The following is a 20164-nucleotide window of genomic DNA, read 5'->3' on the forward strand; positions in this document are numbered from 1 at the left end:
CTTGTATTGAATATCCTGTGCACAAGAAATGACTAGGGTCCCCTTTAAATAGGAGGGGGAATCCCAACATACTACATGTGCATTTATTACAAAGATACGCGGCCGGTACAACCATTTATTACAAAAATATGCGGTTGGCATAGGAATTTAATGTCACGGTACGAACTTGTACTATTCTTGTAGACCTGGTCAGCTCTAACCATGTGTTTTGGGAATTTTCCGCTTGTCCATCATAGCTATCGATTTGCACTGCCCCGAGGTCGAACATAGGGAACCCTCGGGGTCGAACCTCGAGCAGTTCCTCGAGCCTTCTAGAGACGGGCTATGGAACGTCATAATGTTCATAAAATTGGACTCTCCGATTTTAGCCGTATACTGATTGTCCGCGCGTTTCTTAGAGTAAAAATGATATGAGACGGCCTTGAACTCTTGCCTCTTTGATATTTCCATCATGGCATTAGCTTGTCAGAGCATTAAATGACGTGACTATAAGGTTGCGGAGAGGTCGCTGTCAGCACGATCAACGAGAAGCCCACGAAACATTATTGGCTTGACTCTTCCGCTTCTCAAACGTTGCCCAAACGGCTTCTATAAATACCTCAATTGTTTGTCATTCACACTTTTACAATATCTTCATGTTTTCTGAGCTAAGTTTACCACCTTCTACATTCATCTCTTCTCTGTGCTAGCCTCTTCATCTTCTTTCTTAGAAACTTTGTTGTAGTTATGGCTAAACTTTCCAAAACGGTACCTCAGAAAGTGGGTACCACTTCTTCATCACGTCCGTCTAAGGGAGAACCAAAAATACCTCCATGTATCGAGCAATGTACCCCTGGCTACTTCGATACGGTGTCCGATTTTACCATTGAAAATCCCCCTTCTAAAACGGGCCGATGCGAGACTGTGTCTCGGTACATCAGTATGGTGACCGACACAAAGAAAGAAAAGATAGCCTGCCGATGGGGTGAGGCAGTGCAAGTAGAGATCCCCAAAGCTGAGGAAAGCATAGTAGAACATAAAGCTAGTTTCCTCAGCGTATACACATACCCCTTCACTCTAATCCCCGTAGATTCATCTTCCTCGTTGATAGATCCGGTGATTCTTGACTTCTGTCATGAGTACCGAGTGACACTCGGTCAGATCTATCCTTCTTTTTGGAGGATTCTTTACATGCTCAGATATTTCTCCAACCGGGTCGAGGGAATGACCTTCACCCTTGATCACTTGGTCTGACTATATAGCCCCTGTCACTTCCGAGGTTTAATCAAGCTTCACCCTCGATCCACCAAGACATTCTTTTTGAGCATCGATGAAGACAAAGACCGGGATGGATGGGTCGGTTCGTCAGAATAAGAACCTCGAACATGATCCTGCTAATAGGATGGCATTCCCGAAGGAATGGAACATGAAGCGTAAGTGTCCCTACCTTGAGCACATTTTGTTACCCCTTCTTCCCCTTCTGAAATGATATTCCTTTGAATATTTGGCCACCATTTGGTACCCCGGCACGGTTCAGAACCTTCGAGGATGAATTAAACAATTAAACTCCGCTTTTCCTTACAGCGAGCGTGTTTGTCGTGATTTGGCCAAAACGCGGTGGCAGGCCAAGAACTACGGTATGCTTTCATTGTTGTCGTTACCAAGTTCCTTATGAGTATTCTTCGTGGCGGTAAGTTTAATATATCATTCTTATGCGGGCCTCGGGGAAGGCGTGTCGATGAGACCGACTCCTCCTGGTGAAGGAGAAGCCTCGAAAACCGATAAGGGTAAGAAGAGGATGAAGGAGGCACCGATCGAGTCCCCAAAATCGAAGAAACCCAAGGTCCGCAAGCCGAAGACCGACGCCACGGTCTTGACTTCGACTGCTGCGGCAAGTCTTCATGAAGATGATGATGACGGCGACCGCCCTTTGGTACAATGGGTGAGACGGAGTGCTGATGCTCCATAAGACGTTGGTCGGAAGGCCACCGAGTCGGGGGTGGCCAATGTGGACCAAACTCGTGCTGAAGAGACCCTCAAGGAGGGCTTGGGCGCAGTCCCCGAGCCTCAAGTTGGACATGGTACAGTCCGTTCTGGAAAATCCTCGGCTGGCGATTCTGGAGGGCCTGAATCCGAAATTTTTCAGGATCGAAAGAAACCCTTAAAGAAATTGATACCGTGGGCGGCTTTGAATTGGGCCCTTCATTTTCTCCAGGGGAAATAAGGGATGCCCGGAACACGAGTGTTGCCTATGTGGGGGCCTCTCAGAGAGAGGATGATATGTTCAAGTACTACTTCGTCGGTGTTGACGTGGACACAGATCTTGACGCCCTTATCGCTCTCGAAGAGGCTGAGAAGCTTCAAAAGTGGTGATATTCTCGATATATCATTTGCGCTTCAAATTTTTTACCCTTGCCATTCTAACTTCTCTGCTTTGTTATAGGTCAAGAAGTTGTATGACCACGCCTTTTCCAAGATTCAAGATGAGCTTTCATGCCGCGAGGAGGAGCTCGAGAAACTCACCTCGGAGCTAAACGAGTCGAAGGCTTCCTCTGCCCGAAAGAAAGAGGAGTTGAGTAAGCTTCGAGCGAGTCTGGAGAGAGTGCAGCAGGAACGAACTAGCTTTGCTGAGCAGGTAACACGGTATTCATGAGTTCATCTTTTTATTCTTATAACTTGAAGCTCAGTATCTTGATTCGCTTTTTCAGATTGGGCAAAAGAATGCCCTGGTGGGGTGACTTCAGGAAGAGGTTTCAGCCAAGGATACGGAGATCCTTGAGCTGAGGAGGAAGAATGATGTCGTGACCTCAGAGAGAGACCTTTTGCAGGGAGTGATGTGTCGGAGAATTTCGGCATATTTAATACAAATTGCTTAGATTTTAGCTTGTTTTAAATGCAGTTATCTTTTATACTTATTTAATTTTAATGTTTTTTCAGTGTATGAGGTTTAAGGACCTAAGAACATGGAAATGAAATCAAAAGGCCGCAAAAGGACAAGAAAAGAGCAAATGCGATCGCAGATGTGAAAATGCATACCGCAAAGCCCAACAGTATGTTGGCCAAAGTCAAGTGCAAGAAATGCGGTCCATTATACGACCACATAACAGGTTCGCGGGCCTCATAATGGATCGCAAAATCGTTGTGAAAGTTGTTGTCGGTGGAAAATACGGTGACAAATGCGATCGCATATCTACAATGTAGACTGCATAACTTAAATGCGACGAGTGCCTGGAAACTAGGGTTCGATGATATGGTGGCCTTGAAGAGAATGCGGACCGCATGTCTGTTATGCGACAGATATGCTGTCGCATAATTGACCTGGAAGGGTATTTTTGGCCGATTTTGATCCCGATTTTTGACCCACTATTAATGGATTATTGGGGTTTTGTGGGGGAATCTTATCTGGTTTTTGAGCTACATTCCAACCCTTTAATATTCCTCTATTTTGGAAGCTTTAGGTGCAAAGAATCTTGCACTTTGTAAGCTTTATGGCATTTAATATTCTCATCTTTTCGTATTTTAGCATGAGTAGCTAACTTTAAAAACTAAGGTTGTGGACCCTAAAAGGGTGTTATGTTAATGGGTGTTTAACATTGAATATATGTATAATGGTTGGTTGGTATACATTTATTTCTTATTCTTCACTTATTGTTGGTGGTTGCAAACATTAACAAGTGCCATTAAATTCTTTCTTTACTTGGAAAAGTGAGTTAGAGATTGGTAGAAGTAAATATCAAAGACTCGATGCTTTAAACCTTGTTTAATGGAATCGCTTAGGAATAAGTGGGTTTTATTTGGCATATATTGACTGTTCTTAATTGCAACTCTTTTATATTTGGAAAAATCATAAAGAGCAAATACTACCCAACTATTGGAAAATATTGGGTAGTCTTTTGGAAATCATTTTCATATCTAAAGGACCTTCCATTAGAAATATATCATATTAACACCGATAGCATTATATTCCATTGACGGGGACACAACCTTGGTTTTCATAATCCAATTATTTACATTCTCAACGTTAGGATTAGTTATCTCTTGAAATCACAATCATATCATACTCTTGTTACAATTAACGGAATAGAATTACATCTTAAGTCAAGTAGCACACTAGTCGAGTAACCTTTTCACGACTATTCCCTGTGGGATTCGACCCCGACCTTGTTGGGTTATTATATTTGACACCGACCGCCTTACACTACTTAATTAAAGTGTAATTTGAGCGTATCAAATTTTGGCACCGTTGCCGGGGAATACGGTTTTGAGATTACTAATTAGTGTGTGCTTCACTTTACGTCTTATTCTATTCCATCATCCTTTGCTTGTTTTGCTTGGTGTTGATAGGAAGAATATCCTATTGCGGACATAAATGAGTACATTGAGGATACAAATGCTATTGTACCTCCGGTTGTTGGTGCTTCAACTTTCAAAGTGGAACATGGTCTAATCCTAATGCTCAAAGTGGAGGGGTTTTTAAGGAATTCCACTGATGATGATTCGACACAACACCTTAGGAACTTTTTGGGTGTATGTGCTATGCATAAGCAGAACAACGTCTCAGATAATGCCCTAAGGTTGAGGGAGTTCAAGTACTCGCTAGTTGGGGACGCAAGGAAGTGGCTTCAAAATTTGTCACCAAATTCCATTCATTCTTTGCCTGAACTTGTCCGAGCATTCTTAGCTAAATGGTTCCCGCAAAGCAAGAAATCTGAGCTTCGGGATAAAATTTTCTTTTTCAAGCAACTATAGGGAGAACATCTACATGAAGTATGGGATCGATTCAAGTTATACTTGGTGAGGTCACCCAGTCATGGTTTTCCGGACTCTATCTTGATGGAGAAATTCTACATGGGTTTAGATGCTATGAACCAATCTATAGCCAAGAATTGAGCTGATGGATCTTTTATGGACAAGACATTCGCAAGGATCACACAAATCCTTGAAAAAATTGCACAACACAATCAAGCTTGGCACTCAGAGGACACCACAGGTGGAATTGCATATGTTCTCCCTCCTTGACAAACCTGATTAAGGAGAATCAAGAGAGAGATCAAGTAATTGTAGGGCTTGCCACCAACGTTAATGCGTTGACAAAGATGTTCACTGAAAGCCAAGCGAAGAAGGTAAATATGGTGGAGGATGTGCAAACCATATCAAATGAAGACTTTGAGGAAGCAAACTATGTCAACAACTCTCAAGGAGGATATCAAAGGCAACAATACCAAGTTCAAGGACAACAAAATCAATGGAGGCCTAACCCGCAAGGGCAAGGCAACGAACAGTGGCCAAATGGCCAAGGTAGCTCAAATCAAGGAAATTGGAATAACAACAACAACAACAATTTCTCAAATAGGAGTTCCAACCCTTATGTTCCACCAAAGGGTCAATATCCAAATCAAGGGTCCTCAAGTGATTCCAAGTTGGAAAGTATGCTTGAACGTGTACTGCAAAATCAAGAGAGGTCCGACACTTCTATTAGGAATATGACCGAGCTTGTGGGTTCTCATACCGCATCCATTCAAAAATTGGAGATGCAAATGAGAGACCTGCTAGGGAGCAAAATCCAAAGCAAAAGGGAACACTTCCTACTGACACAATTGCGAACCCAAGGGGTAGTGGAAGTGGTCCAACTTCTCACATCATGGCAATTACAACTCGGAGTGGGAAGGTACTACAAGGAGAGAGTCAACAAGTGGTTGAAGTAGAAGAGTCCGAGCAAGAGGTTGAGATTGAAGAGCCAAGGGTTGTTGAAGGTTAAAAAGTTCCGGAAGAGTTGAAAATTCAAGAAGTAATCGGGAAGAGGTAAAGGAAAAGGTAAGAGAGACACCAAAAGCTCTACCACCTATTCTTAGACCTCCTCCTCCTTTTCCTCAAAGACTTGCGAAGAAGGTTGATGATAGCAAACTCGAAAAATTCTATGACATTCTCAAGCAGTTATCGGTGAATATTCCATTTGTGGAAGAATTTCAAGAGATGTCGGGTTTTGCTAAATATTTGAAAGATTTGATTACCAAGAAGAGAACCACCAAGAATAAAGTCATGAATGTGACTCACCAGGTTAGTTCTATCATTGCAACATCCACCTTTCAAAAGAAAGAAGACCCGGGAGCTTTCACCATTCCATGTACTATTGGGGCACGTGATTTTGCAAGAACACTTTGTGACAATGGGGCTAGAATCAACTTAATGCCCCTTGCCATTTACAAGCAAGCAGGATTAGGTATGCCCGAGGCCCACATTATGAGGTTCCAAATGGCCGATCGTTCTATAAAGAGACCGGTGGAAATTATTGATGATATGCTTGTGAAAGTGGGAGAGTTCCATCTACCCGCCGATTTCGTAATCCTTGATTGTGCAGTTGACAAAGAGATCCCTCTCATCGTGGGGAGACAATTCCTTGACACAGAAAGAGCACTAATGGAGTCGGAAAGGAATGAGATCAAATTCTGTGTAAATGATGAAGAGGTTACATTCCAGGCAAGCAAGGGTATGAAACTACCACATGCATATGAAAGCATCTCAGTGATTGATGTTGTTGATGAAGTGGAAGATGAGGTTGAAATAAAGATGGAAGAACAATGCCTCGGTGAGGCATTGGCGGCTATTTTGGTAAACTTTGATGGTGAAGATATGGAGGGGTATATGGAATCAGTCAATGCATTGGAAGGACTTGGGTCCTACACCAATGCACCGAAGGAGCTCTCTCCCGACTTGGAGAATAGAGCCACTCCTCCTGCAAAGCCTTCAATCATTGAGCCACCACAACTAGAGCTCAAACCACTTCAACCGCACTTCAGGTATAACTTTCTTGGCTCAAATTATACTTTACCGGTAATTGTCTCTCTTTGTTGAATGATATGCCGGTAGAGCAATTGTTGAATGTCTTGAGGAAGCATAGGCAACTATTAGATGGACAATTTTGGATATACGGGGGATTCCCGCCAAAATTTGCGAACACAAGATCCAATCGGAGAATGAGAGTAAACCAAGTGTGGAGCATCAACGAAGGTTAAACCCTTCAATGCAAGAAGTGGTAAAGAAAGAAATCATCAAGTGGTTGGATGTCGGGGTAGTCTACCCTATTGCCGATAGTTCTTGGGTGAGCCCGGTGCAATGTGTGCCGAAAAAAGGAGGCATGACCGTGATTGAAAATGAGAAGTACGAGCTCATCCTAACAAGAACGGTGACCGGATGGACGGTGTATATGGATTACCGGAAACTAAACAGTGCTACGTGCAAGGACCATTTCCCTATGCCTTTTATTGATTAAATGCTTGATCGGCTAGCGGGAAGGTCATTCTATTGTTTCTTGGATTAATACTCCGGCTACAATCAAATCAACATTGCATTGGAAGATCAGGAAAAGACAACATTCACTTGTCCATAGGGGACGTTTGCATTTAGCTGGATGCCATTTGGGTTATGCAACGCTCCGGCCATTTTCCAACGATGTATGATGTCAATATTCTCCGATATGGTGGAGGATTTCTTAGAGGTATTCATGGACGATTTCTCGGTTGTGGATGATTCTTTTGAGCATTGTCTAGACAACCTTAGATAAGTGCATAAGAGATGTGAAGAAATGAACCTCGTGCTAAGTTTGGAGAAATGCCACTTCAGGGTGGACGAAGGCATTGTTTTGGGCCACAAAATTTCCTAAAATGGCATAGAAGTTGACCGGGCAAAGATCGAGATCATTTCCAAGCTTCGTCGACGTACTTCAGTTTAAGGTGTCCGAAGTTTCTTGGGGCATGCCAGATTCTATAGGCGTTTCATCAATGATTTTTCCAAAATTGCAAATTCCATGTGCAAACTCCTTGAGAAAGATGCAAAATTTGTGTTTGAGGAGAAGTGCCTTAAAGACTTTGAGGAATTGAAACAAAAGCTCACCACGGCACCTATTTTTTTCACACCTGATTGGTCTCTTCCATTCGAACTCATGTGTGACGCCAGTGGTATAGCTATTGGGGCAGTGCTTGGCCAACGTCATAACAAGGTTCTTCACTCGGTCTATTATGTAAGCAAGACACTCAATGTCGCGCACATGAACTACACGGTGACTGAGGAAGAACTTCTTGCAATTGACTATGCCTTCGAGAAATTCCGGGCTTATTTGTTGGCATCCAAGGTGATAGTCTACACAAACCACGCTGCTCTTCGCTATCTCATGGCAAAGAAAGATGCATAGCCTTGGTTGATTCGGTGGGTCCTGTTGTTGCACAAATTTCACTTTGAAGTCAAAGATCGAAAAAGGATGGAAAATCATGTGGCGGATCATTTATCAAGGCTTGAAAAGCAGGGAGACCAAAGGAAGGTCTTGAAATCAACGATGCCTTCCCGGGTGAACACGTATTGGCATTGTCTAACACTTTTTCTCCTTGGTATGCCGATATTGCTAACTACTTAGTTAGCGACCTTATTCCGGATGGATTGGAAGCTTATGAGAAGAAGAAGTTTTTGGGAGATTGTCGGCAATACTATAGGGAAGAACCATTCTTGTTTGATGTTTGTGCTGATAACATCATCTGAAGGTGTGTTCCATAAGAGGAAATTATGTCAATTCTAAAGGAATGCCTTGACTCACCGGTCGGGGGTCACCATGGGGCAATCAAACGGCGGCAAAGGTGCTCGAATGTGGTTATTATTGGCCGTCGATTTATCATGATGCCAATCAAGTGGTCAAGGCTTGCGACCAATGTCGAAGGCAAGGGTCAATCTCCAAGAGGCATGAAATGCCAATGCACTTTGTGATGGAGATAGAGATCTTCGATGTGTGGGGAATTGATTTTATGGGCCCTATTGTAAGCTCATGTGGTATGAAATACATCTTGGTAGCTGTGGACGATGTGTCCAAATGGGTTGAAGCAATTGCCTTACCAAACAATGAGGCAAGGAGTGTGACCACGTTCTTAAAGAAAAACATATTCACGCAGTTTGGCACTCCTATAGCCATTCTTAGTGATGGTGGGTCTCACTTCTGTAACAAGGCTTTCACAGGGCTACTAGAGAAATATGGCATCAAGCATAAGGTGGCCACACCTTATCATCCCTAATCAATTGGCCAAGTTAAAGTTTCAAACCGGGAGATCAAGAATATTCTAGCAAAGACTGTTAATGCAAACAGGACTGACTGGTCAAGGAAGCTAGATGACGCATTGTGGGCATACCGCACGGCGTACAAAACCCCTATTGGCACTTCTCCTTATCGGTTAGTCTTCGACAAGTCTTGTCATCTACCCGTAGAACTAGAGCACAAAGCCATGTGGGATTTAAAAAGGTTGAACTTGGACTGGGCTGAAGCAGCAAATTTGAGGTTAACACAACTCAATGAAATGGTGGAATTCCGTTTCCATGCATATGAAAGTGCAACTGTGTACAAAGAAAGGATGAAGTTCGTCCACGACAAAAAGATCGTGAAAAGGGAGTTCAAGTCATGTGACTTGGTTTTGCTCTTCTACTCAAGGCACAAATTGTTTTCGGGCAAGGTCAAATCAAAATGGTCCGGTCCGTTCAAGGTGGTCAATGTATCCCCTTTTGGAGCTGTGGAATTAGAATCGGAGGATGGGCTCCGAACGTTCAAAGTAAATGGCCAGCGAGTCAAGCACTACTTGGGCACAGGTGGACAAAAATATTTGGTGGAACAGTTGGCTCTCAAAGATGGTCCGTGCCGGATCAATGAGTGAGTCCAAAGAAAGGCAAACTTCGTCGTGCCGCGACGTTAAATCAAGCGCTTCATTGGAGGCAACCCATGTGTGGTAACATCCTTTTTTTGTCCTTTAAATTTTAACTTTTGTTAGATATATTTAATTGAGCAATTTAAAGTGTGTGTTAGAGTGCAGGTGATTCAAAAGATCATAACACTGGGTAAAATTGCGTGCGAAAGGGAAGAAAAGTGACCATGGGAAGTCTGCTACACATATGCTGTCGCATTTTAACTATGCGGACCGCATAGTGGTCGCAGACCCACACACTTTGTTTGGCAAAATTTGGTGGTAGAAAAGCGGCGAGGAGGTGCACTTTGTGGACCGTATTTCAATTATGCGATCGCACAAGTGCACCGCATTTTGTCCTCGAGCAACTCAAGTTAAACCCACCGCATAACACTTATGCGGTAGCATGATGTGTTATGCGGTGACTTATCCACCGCAAACTACCAAGGTAAGTATTCCTACTCGCATATCACCAGCATTCAAACATTTGTAAGACAAAAGAAAAGAATTTTTTTTATTAGAAAGAAAACAAAACAAAACGAAAAACAAAACAAAAAAAGAGAGAAAGGAAAACGGCTAGTTGAATCGAAAAGAGTACACAACACCTGTTGAATTGATCTCCCAAGTGTTCTCATTTCTCCATCACTGGTACGTTCTCACACTACCAGAAAATGGGCCTAGGGAAACAGTTATTTTGGCAACGGTTTGTAAACCATTGCCATAGAATAGATATAGTAACGGTTGCAACCATTACAATAGAACTTTGGGTGGTATAGCACACTTTAGACATAAAACCGTTGCAATTGTATCAAAACCATTTCCATAGAGATTTGTTTAGCAACGGATTTGTAAACCATCCCAATAGAGATGTATATTGCAACGGGTTTGGCAAAAAAGTTTCTATGGGAACGGTTATTCATTTTCCTCGTTTTTTTCGCAAAAGTTTACTGGCCCGCCAAGTGACCTGCCATTTTATATTTTTTTAAATAATTTAATAAAGCAATGAAAATAAACCACCTCCACCTCCAGTAGTATCGACACATCCCTCTACAGAGCACACCCGAAACCTTAACCCTAGCTCATTCCCACTCCCTCGCTGCCAAAATGCCGCCCAAGTTCGATCCATCTCAGGTGGTCGAGGTTTTCGTCCGAGTTACTGGCGGTGAAGTCGGAGCTGCGAGTCCACTCGCTCCAAAAATCGGTCCACTCGGTCTCTCCCCTAAAAAAATCGGTGAAGACATCGCAAAGGAAACCGCCAAGGACTGGAAAGGTCTCCGAGTCAGCGTTAAACTCACCGTCCAAAGACGTCAAGCTAAAGTCTCCGTCGTTCCCTCTGCCGCCGCACTCGTCATCAAGGCGTTGAAGGAGCCGGAACGTGACCGTAAGAAGACCAAAAATATCAAGCATAACGGTAACATCTCGCTCGATGACGTCATCGAGATCGCTAAGGTGATGAAGCCGAGATCGATGGCGAAGGATTTGACTGGAACAGTGATGGAGATTTTGGGCACGTGTGTATCAGTTGGCTGTACGGTAGATGGCAAGGATCCTAAGGATTTGCAGCAAGAGATTGATGATGGTGATGTCGAGATTCCTCTCGATTGAATGCTAATTATCAACTGATGGTAATATTATGTCAATTTTATTTTATTTTGTTTTGAGGATGTTATCTTGAGGATCATTTTGATATAACTATGACGAGTAAACTCTGGAATTTTATATTTGGCTTTGTAGTTTGGATTTTGTTTTTTCTCGATGAAGTGCTTTAGCATTGCTTTAAAAAAAAGTAGTATCGACACATCCAAACTTCCGTCTATGAACTCTTTTCTTGCCAAACTCCATTAATCCAAACTCTATTAATGGCCGAGTTTCAGATTTACTAAATCTTCTCATAGTCGAGTTTTAGATTTACTTTGTCACTTTCACTCTCTCTATATCTATGCAAGTCAGTCTTTCCGGCACTTCTCCGAAGGTTTTCCGATTATATATCCAATGAAAATTGCTACTGCTGGTTTCATGGAGTATCAACTAGAATTGAATTTGGTGTTATAATTTAATTTTCTTCACTGTTTGAAAGTCCATCATAAAGAAAATGATGGACTTTGTTTTGCTCTGATTTAGAAGAGGTATGCAAATAATACAGAAGAATATACGTAAGAAATGAGTATAAAAAATAGTAGTATTCTTTTATTTTCTTGAAGTAAAAATATAGTCTATAGTATTAGGTTGATAAGTGATTTAGAGTCTTAAATTTGTGCGTTTCTACAGATCTTTTGGATTAATTTTGATTAGTATTAATTAGCATTTTATTTTATGGGGTGAAAGTCTTGTTAATGTAGAAAGATAGTATTAGTTGTTTTACATGAAGCAGCTTCTCATATTTGTGAAAAGGACTTGATATTTTTTTGATAATATTGGTTTACATGACGCAGCTTCTCATAGTAGTAGTAGTTTTACATAAAGTAGTAGTTTTACATGAAGCAGCTTCTCATATTTGTGAAAAGGACTTGATATTTTTGTGATAATATTGGTTTTACATGAAGCAGCTTCGCATAGTAGTAGTTTTTACATGAAGTAGTAGTTTTACACAAAGTTCTTTTACAGATTGATGTTTGAGCAGACAGTAGGCAGCACAACATTATAAATGATTCTTTCTTCTGAGAACTATAAAAATCTTTCATCTTGTTTCTTAGAAGTTATGGGGTGGAAAACAGATACTTAATAAGTGATTTGTTTGTATCTTTTTTTCTGATGTAATTCCTATTTGGTTTGTTACCCAGGTTCATATTTTTACTTCTCTATATCCTAATGTTCCACAACTGAATCAGTAAAATGTTTTTTGCTCTTAACCTTGCAGATTCTTAAATGGAGCTATGTTATTTATTTAGGTTTACGTCTGATAAATTCAGTACTAAAATGACCTTTAGCATGAAGAAGACTGGTGAACTAAACTGGTACTCCACAATTGTGGTATAGATAATAGTGACCAATTTGTTAGTCTGTTAAGTTGTGTGTTATTTCTCTAAGCTTCTTTGATTTGAGTTCCTTAATGTGTTGCTTTTCCTGATTATAGTTCTTTAAGTGGTTTTATTAAACTCCATGGACGATGTTTGTAATTAGTGTCTAAATGCGATCAAGTGCTTTTCAACATGAGGAGATGCTTAAAATATTGTTATGTTTGTAATTTGAATTTTATCTCATACAGCTAGTAACTTTATTTCCTTCGTGAAGGTGGACTAATGAGCAAACATGGACTCATGCCGAAACAAATCAATTGCTGGTATATATGCCCTTACTTCCGATTTTCCCCTAAGCTATTCTAATTACCAATGTTATTCCATCTCTCTGATCCTATTTGACTGAAATACTTTAGTTCTAAATCTCGTATCTTTGTCTATTTAGGAGAAAACTGAAAAAGAAGGCAATCTTGAGTTGCCATAATAATCATCCAGTTAGCTCAAGTGATGTGACATGCTATTTTAGGAGATGATGGATAACACTCCTATCTTCAATTTAATGCTCTGAGCGGAAAACAGAACAGAAGGGAAGCTATCACCAACTTGCTGCCTGCTTATATTTGGTTGCTCAGGAAGTAGTGAAAGAGTTAATACATTGCAATACATGATAGTTTGGGTTGCTCGGCCTATTGTTGCACTCTTGTCAACTAAAACCTCAAGTGTTGTAAATTTGCCCTGGGAACATTAGATTTTGTAGGCATTATGCACAACTTTGCTGGCATAGTAGAAGACTGAGAAGTTCAATGCAAGTCCAAGTCTAATTGGGTGAGTAGGAGCAAGATCTGCGCTAGCTGTGGCAGTAGCAGCCTACAAAAATAGAGCAAGAAGCTTAATTAAGAAGAAGACAAACAACTAAATAAATAAAAAAATAATTTTTCATCATAAACAACAAGGAAACAAATGCTGCAGCTAGACATAGAAGAAGATTGAGCCAAATAAGATAGCGTGGAACAAAAGAAACCTNGGATGATGAAAACAATGAAGAACTAGACCTTACTTGAGAAGAATTTTGAATTGTTTTAGAGGAATGTTCTAGGAATCTTTTGTTACCAACATTTTTGAAACTTACTTACTCTCTTGAAATGTACTAAACTTCTGCACTCATGGGGTAGAACATTTGCTTTATGGATATTATTTTCTTGATGGATAATTTTATATTATTAATAGTTTCATTTTATTTTGTATTTAAATTTTAGTGTTATTATAATTTATTATATATATAAATATTTACTTATAACAGGTGCTATATTTTGGTTTTAACTGAACTAATACAATAGCCTACCAGAACCGTTGCAATAGGACACAAATGGCGTTCCAGTAAATAATGTAAACCGTTGCAATAGGTCCTATAAAGTGTTCCAGAAAGATCTATAAACCGTTCCAAATACATATATAACCGTTACGATAGCTTAAAGAAACCGTTGCTATATCCCACATAACCGTAGCAATAACTTACATAAGTGTTGCTTTAAATAATATGGTAACGGTTTAGAACCGTTGCATAAACAATATAGTAACGGTTTTAAATCGTTCCAATTGATAAAAATAATCGTTCCAACAGAAAAAGGGAAAACCGTTGCGATAGACGTATCTATAGTCACGGCGATGCAACCGTTGCAAGAACCGTTCCAATAGACTTATGGGCATGCGAGCTAATGTAACGGGCTGTAAACCGTTCCAATATCTCTATGGCAACGGTTTGACAGTCTATGGGAACGGTTTTCCAAGCGTTGCCGTAGACCAATTTTTCAGTAGTGCCTCGAGTGTAAGTTCAGCGCTAAGCCTGGGGAAGTGGACGTGGATGTGAGGTTTGAGTCACAGGTTATCCCAAGTAGAGGCAGCTTCAAGTACCTAGGTTCGGTTATCCACGGGGGAGGGGAGATCGACGAGGATTTCACACACCGTATTAAGGTAGGATGGATGAAGTGGAGGTTAGCATCTGGAGTCTTGTGTGAAAAGAGAGTGCCAACGATACTTAAAGGTAAGTTCTATAAAGCGGTGGTTAGACCGGCCATGATGTATGGGGCTGAGTATTGGCCTGTTAAGAACTCACATATCCAAAAGATGAAAGTAGCAGAAATGAGTATGTTGAGGTGGATGTGCGGGCACACTAGGATGGATAAGATTAGGATGATGTTATTCGGGAGAAGGTGTACGTGGCTCCCATTGATGACAAGATCCGGGAAGCGAGGCTCAGATGGTTCGGGCATGTACAGAGGAGAAGCTCAGATGCTGCAGTAAAGAGGTGTGAGCGGTTGGTTGTGGAAGGCACGAGAAGAGGTAGAGGGCGGCCTAAGAAGTATTGGGGAGAGGTGATCAGGTAGGATATGGCGAGGCTTCAGATTTCCGAGGACATGACACTTGATAGGAAGTTGTGGAGGTCGAGTATTACGGTTGTAGGCTAGGAGGTAGTTGAGTCTTGTGTTACTTTGTACCTTTGTGAGCCTAGTCTGGTAGTGTTTTATCTAAGATAGCTAGGGGCAATGTCGTGTCTTACTATTTTCTATTTTTGACGCAGGATCCATATACTAGCCATCGTTTTTGCTTTGTTTTTTTTCATGCATTTTATATTCCTATTTTTCCTATGATCTCCGTGGTGAATCTAATATTCTCTCCTTTTGTCTTTTTATTATCTTGAGCCGAGGGTCTTTCAGAAACAGCCTCTCTACCCTTCGGGGTAGGGGTAAGGTCTGCGTACACACTATCTTCCCCAGACCCCACTTGTGAGATTTTACTGGGTTGTTGTTGTTGTTGTTTCATATATTATTTAAGTGTAAAAATTTATATAAAGTAAAATATTAATGTTTTTGAAGTTTTGATTAAATATTAAGGCTTTCTACGTATTCCTAATAAGTAAGAATGTAATATATAAAACCTAGTTGGATTTGTAGTCCTAAATATTAGGAAAATGATTAAGTGACTATCCTACATATTAGGAAAATAACTAAATTACTATTTTATCCAATGTAAACTTTATTTTTAAAGGGTAAAAAAGGCGAACGATATATCGCTAAGGGCCTTCGTGCTCTTAATATAGTATAGGTAAGTCATTAATAAACGGGCATATAATGAGTGATGCAATTAAATTGGAATTTCGTTGTTAAATGTGAATATAAACTTATTATGCTTCCTAATCTTAAGTTTTAGTGGAACTTGCTATTATTATATTGGAATTTGACATATGTTAATTTTTTTTTTTAATTTTAAAGTTGTGATATATTCATGATTCCAATTTATTTGTTTTAGTAGTATTGGCCCAAATTTCATGTTGTTCATTTTTTAGTTAGAATTGATGGAGTAGTTTTGTCAAACATTTGAATAATTTTATGACATTATATTTATAAAATTAATTTATTTTATCAAACATAAGTTCCATGATGTTCTTACAAAATGTATGTTTTTAGTTTTTGTAAGTATCTAAACTAAATATTATTAATTTTGGAATATATATATATATATATATATATATATATATATATATATATATATATATATATATATATAATATTAGTAATAAATATATGATTACTTATTAATGTATATTCACGAAAAAATATACATCTTAAATACCAAATATAATATNGAAAGATCTATAAACCGTTCCAAATACATATATAACCGTTACGATAGCTTAAAGAAACCGTTGCTCTATCCTACATAACCGTAGCAATAACTTACATAAGTGTTGCTTTAAATAATATGGTAACAGTTTAGAACAGTTGCATAAACAATATAGTAACGGTTTTAAACCGTTCCAATTGATAAAAATAATCGTTCCAACAGAAAAAGGGAAAACCGTTGCGATAGACGTATCGATAGTCACGGCGATGCAAACCGTTGCAAGAACCGTTCCAATAGACTTATGGGCACGCGAGCTGATGTAACAAGCTGTAAACCGTTCCAATATCCCTATGGCAACGGTTTGACAGTCTATGGGAACGGTTTTCCATGCGTTGCCGTAGACCAATTATTCAGTAGTGTCATCTCCCGATTTTATCCATTTAAAATTTAGGTTAAATTTTGTTATGTTTTTCCTATTTTTGTTTCCTTTAGTTTTTGTTCCTTTTTCCTCGTCGTATGTGGGTATCTATTCATAATGTGAGGGTGTTCTTTGATAAGTAGTTAGGTTTGGGGTGCTGGGTAGTGAAATTAGGTTCGCCATTGTTGAGGGTTGAGTTCAAAATGTTGAGAACGATGACTTCTGCGGACCGCATAGTCGATTTGTGGTCCGCATTGTTGCCACATAATGAACCCTAGGTGGCCTGAAGAAGATGACAAAATGCGGCGACTTCGCGATCGCATAAGGGTTGTGCGGACTGCAAAGTCACCGCATACTGAAACAGTTTCATGGATTTTGTAGCATGTTGTTTGCGGTAATTCTGCGATCGCAGATCCATCATTGCGGTGGATTTTGCGATCACATAGTGTGAATGTACTATCCAAGCATTTAGTTATGCGATGGTTATGCAAATCGCATAATGGATATGGGATAACATAACCCATCGCATAACTATATCCTTTCAACAAACAGAAAGTTTGAGACATGTTTGCGGTCCGCATAGTGGTTATGCGACCGCATAACCTGTAGCATACTTGAAATTTTTTGTACTTCTTCTACTGTTGTCTGCTATGTTGCTCACACTTCATTTCTGTGCAGATATGGCTCCCAAGAAACATCTATCTTCCCAGAAAAGGGCCTCAACCAGTGGTCAAGCACAATAAGCCAAGCGTGCACGACCTGAAACATCTCGACCTACCGTTGTGCATCCCTCCCAGTCTGATGAGGAGGAGACCTTGCCATCAGTTGACCTACAAGCTGAGGCAAGAAGAAAAAGAGGAGAAGATTTCCACCCCAGATTTGGGGTTGAAGGCTCTAGGGAGCTGTATAGAGAAGGGCTCACGAAGTGGAAAATCATTGATGAGAAGCAACTGAGTCTGAATGGGCTGAAAGAGCAATACCCTCACATTCTGGAGAACATAAAGGCTACAAATTGGGAGTGCTTCACTGAGCTTCCTACTGATTACAATGAAACATTAGTGCTTGAATTCTATGCATCTTATGGAGCCTCCAGAACACCTCACCACAAGCGAAACAAAATATTATGTGACATTGTCTTGGTTCGGGGGAAGCAGGTGTTTTGTAGCAATGAAACTATCAATGAGTTCTACTTCCCAAACTGGAGTCCGGTACGATGCAAAATGGGCCAACAAAGATAATGAGCATGCTTGGATAGCATCAGTGATAGCTAAGGGGACCCCCGCTTGGATTAACCCCATGCATACAATATACAAGGGAGATCTCACACGAGAGGGTAGATTCTTGCTCAGCTTTATCACCTCTCGCTTGATACCGTCCCGAAATGAAGCTGACATCATTATTGGAAAAGCTCTCCTCATTGCATGCATTATGACAGGGATTAAGATTGATGTGGGTGACATTATCTCCAAAGAGATAGGACTCCCATCCAGTCCTTCGTGACGACACTCCAACAACAACAAACATCTTATGGGGATCTCCTGAAGCAGCTTGAGGTACGGATTGAAAAGATAGAGTGGGGTGAGGTTGGCGACTTGCCAAAGCTCCGTGAAGATGTTGCCACAATGAAGACTAAACTCCACGAGATACAGACTCTTGAGTTTGATCTATCCTCTCTTATGCCCAAGGAAGGTGAGCAGAGAGCGGGCACGGCCGTGGCTGGATTAGATCTTGACTTCTCCACCTTGATGACAGCTCCTTCACCTCAGACTCTCGGGGCTTCCCAGACTACAGCTTCCCTTGCACACATTGACATCCCTTCTGAGGATGATTCCGGACACTCTGCAGACTCCGAAGGTGGGGAAACAAATGAGGGAGAGACTGAGGAGGAGTCATCATCCGAGGAGGATGCGGGTCCTCAGGAGAAAGGCAAGCAGATTGCTGCCCCTACAGTTGTGGAGGAGGAACAAGTAGATGTTCAGAAGGCAATGGAACATTCGCTAGCGTCCATGGTCGTCCAAGCAATTCCATCGACCACTCAGCCATCGGCAGGCGAGGCTAGCAGCTCACAGGCCCCAGCTCCAGCTTCGGGCCAGTTGGAGATCCCTCCTCCATCAGTGGAGGTGACTCCTAAGGTCGAGATCTCATCGATCCCAACTTCAGCATCAGAGGGTGACCCCACCATCATTCAGCCGACTTCTAACTCCCACAGCGCTTAGTGCGCCTCAGGGAGACCCTAAACTCTGTCTTACACTATCTTGCATTGGGGACAATGCATGCTTTTCAGTTGGGGTGGGATAGCATTGTAGAATTTTTTTTTGTGAATTAAACTGTTGTACATGTTTTTGTGTTATATAAGCAAACTTCTGTATATACTTGTGTTGTGATTCTGTATATACTTGTGTTGTGTGGTTTTTGTACATAGGTTATCTTTGTATATAAAAGAAACCAAAAACAAGTATATAGTTGTATCTTCATCTTTAGTAATTAGCAATAAATCCCCCTTGGTTTTTCTTCGCCGAGTTCTTTTCGAAGGGTGTAATAGTAGAACCAGGGCAGTAGAATGAAACATTTTGACTGGTTTGGTGTAATTGTATAGTTTCAAGCGTGTATGCCCGTAAATAACCTATTTCCTTCCATTAATATAAAAAAAAAAATGAAATCAACTGCGTGAATGGTTACCTAGAGTCATACATGTAAATATGATGAAAGCTTCGAGTTGCCAAGTGTTGAATCGAGGGCTAAAACTATGTTGAGTCAAACAGTTCGTGTGCTATGTGTGTGAGTCTTTGTATAAATAATTCTTGTATTTACTTCTGCCATCTAGAACTTGCCCGGTTGGTCTTTCGATGCTAATGATAATTACATTTTGTTGGAGAAATGACCTTAGGCAGTCTTTGTGATATTGGAAAACCAGTTAGCCTTTCATGCTACCCATTTTATAGATATTATCACTAGTTACCCCATTTGAGCATTTAAGCTTTTCTTTGGCCACCTCATTACAAACCTTTCCCCTTTTGTAAAATAATTCCCTCTTTTGAACCCGACCCTCCTTGAACATTGAGAATGAGGCTAAAAGCCTATGTTGGGGGTGTTGTGTCAAGCCGAAAATTGGCAAGGTTGCACAGTGAGTGTAGGAAAGTGTACCTCAAGATATTCATATGAAATTATTCAAGCTCCAAAAGATAAATAAAACAAAATAAAAAAATAAAAAAAAATATACAAAACAAGAGAAAAGAAGAAAAAGAAAAGAAAAAGAGATGTATGTATATATATAAAAATAGAGCCTTGAAGAAAATTAGAGAGGTATTTAAGGTGGTTCAATGTTGGAAATTAGGGGCCAATGAGGGCTATGTGGTTTGAAAATAAGCAAAGAGCAACAAAAAAGAAAAAGAAAAATGTGAGTAGTGTTCAAGGAGGGTGTAGTCCCTTGTACCCAAATGTTTATCCGATCCTTCTCTAAACCTACATTTCAAGCTTAA

The 20164-nt window shown here is 40.5% G+C and overlaps 2 protein-coding genes across 2 annotated transcripts; both read left to right on the forward strand.

The window, feature by feature from the left end:
* The first annotated feature begins 9239 nt into the window (after window positions 1-9239).
* On the forward strand, window positions 9240-9662 carry LOC109238269. The gene has a single exon (XM_019404707.1). The coding sequence runs from the start codon at window positions 9240-9242 to the stop codon at window positions 9660-9662; it is 423 nt and encodes a 140-aa protein (XP_019260252.1).
* Window positions 9663-10727: 1065 nt separating this feature from the next.
* LOC109238277 (60S ribosomal protein L12-like) lies at window positions 10728-13018 on the forward strand. The gene is made up of 2 exons (XM_019404715.1): window positions 10728-11314; window positions 12921-13018. Exon 1 carries the CDS (start codon window positions 10794-10796, stop codon window positions 11292-11294), a length of 501 nt encoding a protein of 166 aa, XP_019260260.1. The 5' UTR covers window positions 10728-10793; the 3' UTR covers window positions 11295-11314; window positions 12921-13018.
* The last annotated feature ends 7146 nt before the right edge of the window (window positions 13019-20164 follow it).

The sequence above is a fragment of the Nicotiana attenuata genome, unplaced genomic scaffold, assembly GCF_001879085.1.
Source record: "Nicotiana attenuata strain UT unplaced genomic scaffold, NIATTr2, whole genome shotgun sequence".
In the NCBI taxonomy this organism is placed as follows: domain Eukaryota; kingdom Viridiplantae; phylum Streptophyta; class Magnoliopsida; order Solanales; family Solanaceae; genus Nicotiana; species Nicotiana attenuata.

Excerpts from the sequence above, each read along its gene's own strand:
- LOC109238269 (XM_019404707.1), top strand. The coding sequence starts at position 9,240 with ATGTGGGATTTAAAAAGGTTGAACTTGGACTGGGCTGAAGCAGCAAAT.
- LOC109238277 (XM_019404715.1), top strand. The coding sequence starts at position 10,794 with ATGCCGCCCAAGTTCGATCCATCTCAGGTGGTCGAGGTTTTCGTCCGA.